This window comes from Calidris pugnax, unplaced genomic scaffold (genome assembly GCF_001431845.1).
Source record: "Calidris pugnax isolate Ruff unplaced genomic scaffold, ASM143184v1 scaffold492, whole genome shotgun sequence".
Taxonomy (NCBI): Eukaryota; Metazoa; Chordata; class Aves; order Charadriiformes; family Scolopacidae; genus Calidris; species Calidris pugnax.
In genome coordinates, this window is record NW_015091453.1 from 358,629 (window position 1) to 369,497 (window position 10,869).

General features: G+C 54.3%; 1 protein-coding gene across 2 annotated transcripts in view; it reads left to right on the plus strand.

Moving 5' to 3' along the window:
* Positions 1-10,433, plus strand: part of TRIP4 (thyroid hormone receptor interactor 4) — a 34,403-nt gene extending 23,970 nt beyond the window's left edge. Inside the window, exons 12-13 of one of the 2 annotated variants that reach the window (XM_014961599.1) lie at positions 4,912-5,014; positions 5,200-7,002. In XM_014961599.1, the coding sequence (XP_014817085.1) occupies positions 4,912-5,014; positions 5,200-5,399 (303 nt within the window). In that variant the 3' untranslated portion in view covers positions 5,400-7,002. Of the gene's footprint in view, positions 1-4,911; positions 5,015-5,199; positions 7,003-10,237 lie in introns of those variants that run through there. The other variant, XM_014961600.1, reaches the window with a different exon arrangement.
* The last annotated feature ends 436 nt before the right edge of the window (positions 10,434-10,869 follow it).

Genomic DNA, 10,869 nt, shown 5'->3' on the forward strand with positions numbered 1-10,869 from the left:
GGTTTTTTTCCCCACCGCTGGGATGGAACAGGAACGAGCTAAGGGTCCTGAACCCCACGTTGTTACCAGTGATGCTGGGCAAGCGTGCACAGCCCCCGCATCCTGCTGCAGCCTTTACCCAAATCAGGGAAAAAAAATATTTACTTTAACAGATTGGTGGAAGGGAAAAAAAAAATCAGCAGGATTTTTTTTTTTTTCTCAAATGTCAGAGAAGGTGGTTTCGTGTCTCTGCTGTCTCCGAGCTGGCTCGTCCCCTCCTTTGCTCTTTTGCTGTGGGCTGCGGAACGGGGAGGCTGGGCAGCTCTGCTGCTATTTCTGGTGGTGATGAGCTGGTGATGGGAGACGGTGAAAACAAAGTGTAGGGAACATTCATTAGCAATTATCCCTGCTTGCAGCTTGATTGGGGTGGCTGTTGGGGACATCTGATAGCCACTTAATGTATGTTCAAAGCGCCGGCTCTAGTGAGAGGGCAGATCTGGTGGTTGGTTTTCGGAGGAGCCCAGTGCTCAGCTTCCTTTTCCAGCTTGTACTCAGATGCCACATTTAACCCTGAGCTCTTTCTGCGTGTGTTAAGCTGCCTTGAGATCTGCTTTTCTTCCCGTCCTCCCCCCCCCTCCCCAGCTAATCTCTTCACAGCCAGGATCTTATAAACCTGTTAGCAGCAAACTGAAGCCCAACTGGTACGGTCGCAGAGATGGGATGAGCGAGGAGGGTGGTGGCTGTGGGGACGCTGGTGTATGGAGAGCGTACGTGGGGTTTTCAACTGTGTGAAGCAGTGGGCTGGAGCAGCAGTTGGTAAAGCTGTGCCGGCTGTTGGCAGCCCACAGAATCCACCGTCCTCCCAACTGCCTTGTCACAAGCCTGCTACGAGGTGGCAGAAGGTCTGAAAGGAGGCTGAATCATGTTTTTTACACTGTAGTTCCATTGCATAACCCCTCTCTTTTGAGCTTTCCTGCTTGTCTGCAGGATTGGAGTAGGGTGGGTTTTCTTCTTCTTGAGGGACAACTTGGCCTCTGCATTTATTTGTTGTAAAGGGCATTTTTAGCCACCTTCTCCTAAATGCTGAGTTGGTTCCTGCTCGAGGCAATGTCAAAGCCTGGAATACTTGTACTTGTCTTATTGATACTCACAAGATGATAACGATGAGGGCCGTTGGAATTAGGAACATCCCCCGTCAGACTCCTGGCTGGGATTGATTCTCAGTCTCTTGTAGAGAGGGAGTGTTGTTTCCCTCTAAATTGACCTTTTATTTAAAAAAAATGATGTTGCAGTTCCTGTTTACTGGGCATATGCTCTGTCTTCTCTCTCTGGCACGTGGCTTTTGGGCTTTTACTACAAGTCTTGGGTTTGCTAAAGCACTGATGGGCAGTGGCTGCTGTCTGTGGGGTGTAGTAGTTAGGAGTAAATTTGTTCTCCGTCTCCTAATCTCACTGCATTGTAGATTGTAGGGTGACCTGACTGACCTCTTACAGCAGGAACATTGAGAAATGAGCTTTTTACTCATTAGATACTTGGGCAGCTTTGCAAAATGTTAATGGAGGCAGCTGTGTTTGGTGTCTGCTGAGAGCATAAGTCAGCTGGGTTGTTGTCGACAGGAGAAGCATCTTCAGTGTGGGGCAGGCAGGTACCGATGTTCTAACGCTGAGCTGAGCTGTGGGAAGAGCCGTAGAGGCAGAGGAGTGCTGCTGTCCAGCCATGCTGGCTGTCCTCATCCTGGTGGTGATGAGATGAGATAGTGTAGATACAGCCTGTAGGTGTCTGCAGGCGACGTTGCTCATGGTGACCATGGTGACGTTGGAGTGAGCGCTGTTTAGGGGGCTGAATGGCAAGAGGGAGCGATTTTGGGTAGGAAACAGTAACACCTCCAGTGACCTCTAGAAGTGAGGTCCACGGAGATGGTTTCTAAACACGTTAAATATTGGCAGCTACTTACAGGTGCGCTGGGCAGATGCTGAGCTCTTGGTCCTGGTGATGTGTCGTGTGGCAAAAGCATATCTGACTGTTTCTCTGCTCAGCTGGTGTCAAGAGATGCAGCCGGCACATCTAACCTCTCACTGCTCTTCAGGAGGAGCCTCAGTTCCTACCAGCCCCCGGCCATGGACTCCTGCCATTCACCCGCTTCACCGGACCCTTCTTGGAGCAGCTCAGCCCATTCATCCAGCAGAAAACTGACTTTACCCGAAAGCTCCCTAAATTTCTGCAGGATGAATGAGCTGAATTGAGTTGTGGAAGGGACCAGGGGAAGAGTGGAGCCATTAGGTTGGCTCAGCCCCAGCTTCTCCGCCTGGGAGCATCTTGTCTCTAGGCAGAGGAAAGGGTTACGGCTGTTTCTCAGCTCACGCAGGCAGGAATATTCTGCTTTTGTTGTTCACCAGGATGGGATAAGAGGTTTCCGGGGTAGGTACAATAGGAACCTTTAAATGTAGTGGCTCGATGAGGGGCTCTTTCCCTCCCTCCTGAGAGTGAGAATCCAGAGGAAGGACGGAGGCTTTTGAAATGCAGGACATGGACAGATTTGGCACACGTACAGAAACGTACCCTGGGAGCGAAGATGAAAGGCTGCGCCGTGGAAGCGTAAACCCAAGTCACAGCTGTGGCATCCGCCTTCGCCGTGGGATGGGATTGAGCTGGAAGCTTTTGGAGCTGAAGGTTTGATCCTGGTTTTGGATGAAAGCTCTCAGAGGAGAAACCAACCTGGCTGTTGCTTTCGCTGCTGATGCCAGGGTAGCTGTTACAGGGAGAGGCCCTGTGTGAGGGCCTGTAAGGTGTGTGAAGGGGGACATGGTGATGTCCAGGAGATGGTGGCTGAGGATGTTGGGAAGCAGCTGTACTCGAGGCAGTAAGAACTCTGTGGCACACTGGTCCTGGACACACAGCCTGGCTGAACCACGTGCAGTAGAGTGGGGATGGACCATCTCTGTGACTGGGTGGTGGCTTACGCCCCGCTGCTTGATGGTGTGACCTCCAGAGGCCATGCTCGTGTGGGTAAGTCAGGTCCTCGGGCTATGGAGGGGCCACCAGTCCCCTGCGTGATGCCGAGAGCAGTGACACGGTGCCAGCATTTCACAATCACCAGGCATTGGCCGGGATTATTCACATTGGCTCTTTCTAACCTTCTAAGATCCTTCTTCCCTGCAGATGGGAAATCAGAATCCTTGGCATTGGTGTGGAGCAGTGGAAGCAAGTCAAGAAAATGTGGCTCAGGCAAAAAAAAGAAAGAGGAAGAAACCTGTCCAACCCCAGATCGGTACAGCAGGGCACCCGCGTGCGACACACGTCGGTGCGGCTCTTCCCCCCCCGCCGCGGGTGTCGTACAGAGCTGCTCAGGGCACGTACATTGCTCTCTCTCGCTCGGTGAACAGCTCTTCCACACTGTTGTCAGACGAGAGGGGCTGGAAACGCTTTCCCCGGTTGATCCAGTCCCGGTGTCGGGCTTCTGTAAATCTCCCCTAACCGCTGGCAGCGCTGCCAAACCCCGCTGCAGTGCAGGGAGAGGGGGATGCTCCCTGCTTCGTGCCCAGCTGTTCCAGGGCAAATCCAAACTCATCTTGGCAGGTCGGTGAGAGCTTTTCAAACACTCGGCCTAGGAGTCATTTGTTAGTAACAAATGGGGGATTTGCCAGGACACGCTGCTCCATCTGGTCTGGCATCCTGTCCCCTACAGCAGCCCTGACGGATCTGCTTGAGGAAGGCAGTGGAGCAAAAGAAAAAAAGGCAGCAGTTTTCCCATGGAAGGAAAACCGCTTCCGCGCTCTGTTTGAACCGGGTTTCCTGGGCTGGAGCACCTTCATAGCATCCCCAGTGCCTCTGTGCCTGTCAGTGCAAGGTCTGCAGCTAACAGAGAATCCGAAGTGATGGTTGCTATATACATTTTTTATAACTGTTCTGCATTTTGCTTCTGAAGAGCAGTGAGGCTGAGCTGCATCCAGATAGGTCTTTGGTGCATTTCCTTTGCTGAGAGCAGTGGTTTTTTTTTTTTCTTCTTTTCTCCCTGTGGTTCATGAGAGAAACGATCTGTTCATACGCTGCCTGTGAAATTTGCCCATATCTTCATCACAGTGAAAGCTCTCGGCGCAGTGTGCGCAGAGCCCACCCTGCGTGGAGACGGCCGGCCTCTCTGAGCCAGCCACCTGGCACCTTGCAACTGTTCTCTCTTCCGCCCACCCTTGAGATGCAGACAAATCTCAAGGGCTTCGCGTCCCACAGCAGGACACTGCGCGCTCTCCAAATCTTAAAGCCCTGGTGTTCAGACACAGCTTTGTGGGGAAGAGATTGGGAGGTGCCCGTAGCTGGGACAGCTGCTTCAGTAGAAGAGGTTTCCACCCTTCTGGTGGTCATCCTTTTGTTGGGTTGGCCAAGCTGTTTGGGTTGAGGTGCTGGTGTGCAGCCCGTGACTGGCTGAGGTTTATCAGGGGTACCCACATTCTGCTGAATCGGGGAATGCTTCAGGCTGAAAATCAGTCCCATGCTTGTCCTGGCACAAAGCAGGCAGCGAGCAGGAAAATTTGGGAGGGCAAGGCCCCTGACCGCCTCTCTGTTGACACCCCATGCTTTAGATCAGTGAAACCACACTTTTTAGGTGGTGAAACACAGCTCGGTGCTAAAGGGGGGTGAAAAGGATTAGGGAGTGTTCAGGGAAGTGGCTTGGTAAGCAGATCCGGAAAGGGAGCAAGCTGTGGCAGAGGTGTGATGAGAAGAGGCTTAGAGAAGGGTACACTTTGATTAGGACCCAAATCTGTGATAGGTTGGTTGTTTTTTTGTTGTTCAGAGTTCTTGATCTGGTTTAGTCTGCGCTGCTACAGCCTAGACATAACCCATCTCTTAAATTTCTCTGCTCCTGACCGCCGAGCTCTGTTCACACCCGTGGCAGCCGGTCTGACTCTGTTTTGTGTGTGTGTCTGTGTTTTGCAGTGTCCAGATTTGAGCCAGGAGTCTGGGTCTCCATTTGTCTTTATCTGCACTAATCCCCAGGAGATGGTTGTGAAGTTTCCCATCAAAGGAAAACCCAAAATCTGTAAGTAGTAAAGTTTCCACAGATGCCCCCCTTGGCCTTTCGTGCCTGCTCTCATCACCACCTCTGCTTGCCTCTGCCATATGAGTTCACAACCTTTGCCCTGTGCTCTTTGATCTGTAGGTGTTTGTTTAATGACTCGAATACATCTGTAATATTTTTTTTGTCTTTGGTTGCCCTTTCCCCAGATGTTGCTTCCTTCCAAGTACATGCCTCTTCCTGCCTCTGCAAACACTCGGGAGTCAAAGAGCACTCGTGTCTGCAGCTGATCCGCTTCTGGCATCAGCCTGGGTCAGGATACGTGCTGTTGCGGGGATGCTGGGGCAGATCTGCACTAGCTCCTTGCCTGCGCTTCAAAAATCACCCTCTTCCCCGGCGAGGACGGTGAGGGCTTGAAGGAGCAAGAGCTGCAGGGCCAGATGGATGTTCTCCATCCGCCGGCCGGCAGGATGGGGTGTCCTGGCAGACCTCGCAGGGAAGCGCCGCAGCATCTGTCCGCGCTCCGCTTGCCAGCGTCGTTAGTCCCTTTTATGAGCCACCAGCCCCTCCGCAGGCTGCCAGTTATTCCTGCCCGCTGCCGTAAAAAGGCTGGAGGAGGGATGCAGCAGCTGGGGAGCCTGCAGTCAGCTCCCTCCTTATTAGCAGCCTCCCCACCACACAGCCTGGGGAAGGCACCGTACACGCTTTCAGGGGATGTGAAAAATTAATTTGACGGGCTAAAAGCAGCATAAGCAGAAATACTCTTGGTTGTTTGTTTAGCAGAGCTGATGACTGGGGTTTGCAGCGCAGTTCTCTGGGAGTAGTTATCTAGTGGCACAGGAGCGGCAGGATTTCTTAGGGCCGGTTAGTAGGGGCTTTTGAAGCATAGTGTGGGGTTATTTTTATTTGTTTTGAGGGTTTTTTGCCCCCCTCTCCGCTCAGAGGAGCACTGTTACGGCAAGGCTTTGGTCACTGGGGGTGTTCCTGCCCTGCCGGGGGATTGAGCAGGGCGAACAATTTGGGTTTTCCCCTGCTTTTTGTAGCAGTGCCTGGGAGGTGCGTTCAGCCGGTGGTGACAAATGGAGCTGGGTGAGCTGCATCGCTCGGATCCCGCTGTCCCACTGTCCTACCCCGGGGACGGGCCCTTCCCAGCGCGCCGGGGGGCAGCAGGGCTGCGCCCAGTTATTTAGGATGCAAACATCTTTGCTGCGGTAGAGCAGCCGCGTCGCTGTTGCCTGCCGGAGCAGCCGCTGCATCCTTTTTGTATTATTTTTTTTTCTTGTTTTAACGTCTCCTTGCTCTCGTACAAGCTCTCTCGTGCCCCTTCGCTGCCACATCTGCCTCCGCCTGGCTGTGGTTAGGAGGGGAGCTGCCGGGTCTGCCTCGCCGGGCGCAGGCACTGCCGGTCCCCTGCCCATCTGTCACATCATCTCCTTTGTGTTGTGACACTTTCCTGCTTGGAGAAGGATCAGTCTAACAGGCTGGAAGGAAGCCGGCTGTGCTGGCGGCTGCCTGCGCTGCCCGCTCCTGCTGCTGGCCCTGCCTCTCCTGCCCTCCATCCCGACAGGAGCTGTCACAAGAGCAGCGGTGGGGGAGACTGTGGAGTTGCGTTTTCCCCTCCCGGAGGGGACGTCGTCTGTCTGGGTGATGTTTGTGACAGCCTAGGGAAGGAGTGAGGAAGGCTTTGACCTTTCGACGGGGTAAGGCACTGTTTTAATCGGAGCTGGCATCGCATCCGAGGCAGCCAAAAGCTTAATTCTCCGAGCTGGAAGCAGAGCAGGGGGAAGGTGCCGGCTCACGTCCCCACCTGAGCTCGCCGGCTGCCCCGGTCTCCTTGAGGCCTGGCTCAGGCCATGACAAAATGCCAGTTTGTCTTGTTGGGAAGCCAAGCCAGAGCGGTTTTCCTTGCCAGATAACAGCATGGACCTCGCCGCGATGACATCTGAATGCTTCTCCATTGCAAATTAGTCGTTTCTAGCAGCCTGGGGATGGGAAAAAAAAAAAAAAAAAAAGGAAAAAAGTAACATAGCTCAATTTTTGCTGCCAGGGTTATTGTTTGTGTGGAAGGGATGGGCACTGCGTTTGTGTTGCATCTGGGAGCATGGCTGTCCCCAAACACATCCCCACTTAGTTTCAGCGCATGAGGACAAAGCTCGGTGGCGATTCTCCTGGGAGATTTCCTTGAATCTGGGCAAAGCTTCCCTGAAGCCTCCCTCAAGCATTGCTCAGAAACCTCCCTTCGACAGCCGACGGCTGGAAGAGCGTGGAGGAGCAGGCAAAGGGACACGCCGCAGCACAAGACAAGAGTCCTTGAATCACTGAGCGGAAAGAGAAGGGGACCCTGGGGCCGTTGCCTTATTTTTAGCCTTTTCCTAAAGGTTACCCACGTGATGTTTGATCTTTGCCAGCTGATAGAGCCGAGGAGCTTCCTGATTGCTTTTGGGGTCCGGGAGGAGCAGGCAGGCATGTCAGATATGAGGCTTACAGCCCTGGAGGTGCTACAACGTTGGTGGTGGGGAACCAGAGCATGGAGCGAGTGTGAACTCACTGCCTTTCTCCTGCCAAAAACCCCACCGTGGTCTGACACGCCGCTTCCGGACAGTCTGGCCCTGCTGGCTCAGCCTTGTTGGGTGCCCATTGCTGTTTCCAGCCATTGCAAGGAGGGGGCTTCTTCCCCATCCTTGGGCAGATGGGGGAAGTCTTCTCCCACGTGGGGTGGCAGAGGGCATGGTGGATCTCCCAGCCCTTGTAGGAGAGCATCTTGCAAACTTCACAGCTCAGGGTGAGAACACTGTCTGAAAACAGACACTTCAAGTAGTGCCCTGTTTTGCCCTTTTGTTTAGCCCGTTTTAATTATCTAATTTTTGCTGGTGGAAGAGTTTCTCCGAAGGTCTTTTGTGTCCCGTGGGCTGCAGGGTGGCAACTGCTGTGCCGAGACATCGGCAGCGTCTGGTTCCTTCTCCCAGTTTCCATTTGACTGTAGCGGCGTTTCAGTCTGCAGATCTATGGCACAGGGACTTGCAAACCCTTTTTGGATTTTGGACGTGTTACGGGTTTGGTGCATTGGACTTCCTTCTCAAGCTCCGACAGGAGCACAGCTGGCCCACAACTCAAGCTGGAGGAGGAGGCCCAGTTTCAGGGAGGCTGTGTTGTCCTTGCGGGACATCCTGAGGGAATTTCACTGAATTTTTAGAGTTGGAAGGGACCATAGAGATCATCTAGTCCAACTCCCCTGCTGAAGCAGGATTGCCTAGAGCTTGTCAGAGCATGTTACTCAGGAGCATCCAGGTGGGGCTTGAAGATCCCCAGAGAAGGGGACTCCACACCCTCCCGGGGCAGCCTCTGCCAGGGCTCTGTCACCCTCACCCCAAACAAGTTCTTCCTCACATTGGAGTGGAACTTCCCATGGTCCAGCTTGTGCCCGTTGCACCTCGTCCTGTCACTGGGAACCACTGAGAAGAGTCCGGCTCCATCCTCCCTCAACCCTCCCTTGAGATACTTAGAAGCATTGATAAGGTCTCCCCTCAGCCTTCTCTTCTCCAGGCTCAAGAGCCCCAGCTCTCTCAGCCTTTCTTCATGAGGAAGATGCTCCAATCCCTCCATCATCTCTGGTGCCCTACGCTGGACTCTCTCCAGCAGTTCCCTGTCCCTCTGGAACTGGGGAGTCCAGAACTGGAGGCAGGATTCCAGTTGTGGCCTCCCCAGTGCAGAGCAGAGGGGGAGAAGGACCTCCCTCCACCTCCTGGCCACACTCTTCCCTACGCAGCCCAGGATCCCATTGGCCCCTTGGCCACAAGAGCACACTGCTTGCTCATTGGCATTTTGCTGTCCACCAGGACCCCCAGATCTTTCTCTTCGGAACTTACTGAATTTAAGCAGTTTTGGAAAGGAAGCAGTTTTGTAACCTGCCTCTCCTGGGAAGAGTGTTGTTGGACTCTTTGTTGAGCTGAAATTGAGAAGTTTCTTTGATTTGAAGAGAAGGTGATGGTCTCTGACTGCTTGGGAGCCATTTTCTTTGGACACATGTCTGCTTCTCACCTCACACAGGCACTTACTGGCAGCTTTTGGAGCAGTGTCCAGAGCAGGACCGGGCTGGAGCCTGGTGGATCTGTTTCCCCCCAGGGCTGAGATCTGCTGTGTGCTGTAGCTGGGCTGGAGCAGCGGAGATCTCCCAGGGGCTGCAGAGGCTGTGCTTCACCCACGGGGTGACCCCAGGCTTGGTTCCCTGGAGGGACGATACCGAGGGACCCAGATGAGGTCCCACCAGCTCTGGTTCCATCCACCTCACTGGGGTTTCACTGCGACGGGCTCTGCCTGTCCATCCCCCTGGGATCAAGCTCTGATCCCTTTGCTTCCCCTCCTGATGGCGGGAACACGGTGTGGCCATGTCCCTCCTGAGGGATGCAGGGGATGCTCCCCAGGGACCGGGGCCGCCCTCCCCAGCTCCTCTGAGGTAGCGCATTGCCCTCCTGGCTTGCTCGTGTGCCTGGCTATTGGCTTCTTCTGCAGGAGTTGCCCAAATCCCGTGTTCTGGTGTTCCTGCTCCCCTCCCAGGTGGGAAAGCAGAGCTGGCAGTGAAGCCCCTGAGGGCTCTGAGGGACAAGGGGAAGCAGCTTTTGCTCTGGGTCCCACCGGAGTGGCTGTCCTGGGCTCCCCGAGGTCCTGCCTGGTGAAAAAGGCAGAATGTTCTCTCCCAGATGGTGGCCTTGGAGGCCACCAACCTGGCACTTGAGAGCACAGAATAGTCTGTCCCCATCACCTTCCATGCCCCGCTACTTTATCATCCCCAAGCTGGGGGCTTATTGTCCCCAAGCCTGCTTTCCACCACACTGTGGAGAAACGTGTCCCTGACACGGTGCTTGACAGTCCCCCATCTCCTCGGAACGTGTTGACACGCATCCTGCGGGCGAGGAGAAGGATTGGTTTCCCCCTCGGTAGCGGCGGGCGAGTGCTGGATGTTAATTTACTCTCCTCCTCGCTGCGTTTCCCCCGCTCCGGCATCTCTTTGCCGCGTTGGACACGCTTGCCCCCGGCTCCCTGGTGTCGCGCCTGCGGAGGGGAGCCACAGCGGCTGGAAACGCCTGGCTCCTCAAGCAGGATAATTGAATGTGACAGGAACACACTAACTAGGAGACCTCGCTGCCTCCAGCTGATTTGCATTGCAAATAGCATTTAAAAATAAAGAGTGATGAGGGTTTGTTATGTTTTTGTTTTTTTTTTTTTTTTTTTTTAATCCCCTCTTTACAGGGAAGCTGGATGCAAAGATCCATCAGGGAGCAAAGAAGGGGTTAATGAAGCAGAAAGCGACGGGGTGAGCCGCGGGGAGCAGGGCCGTTCCCACGCATGGTCCTCCACTCTGGAAAGCGGGTGCAGGACGGATCCCAGAGCACTGTTAGGTATTGCTTTCTCTCTTGTATTCCAAAAACATTAAAAGACACGTGTTTTCACCGACCTCTCGCCCAACAACCCTGTGCTTCCCAGGAAGTCACACGCCATGGATGATGGTGGGTGGGAGATGGAGCTTGGTGGGATGAGAGTCAACCAAGTGCTGGTGTCTCCTGTGAGTGCCGGATCCCAGGACAGCAGGATCCGTCTCAGCGGGCAGGAGGTAGCTCCATCCTGGCTTTGGCAGTGTCTCCCTCCCCAAAATGTGCCCCGAGGTGTTTTGGCTGGATGGGGTCAGCGGGGCTGGCCTCACAGGAAGAGGGCGAGAAATGGGGGACGAGGTGGGGATGGCTCCCACCAGCCGGAGAACTCAGGGATGGAGGAAAGTCGGGATGAGAGGTGGGCTCTGCTCCTGCTCGGGGGCTTTCTAAGCTCCTGGCGTTGCCGGGAAGTGCCCAGCCTCACATCTCTCCCTCCTGATTCCATCCAAGCAG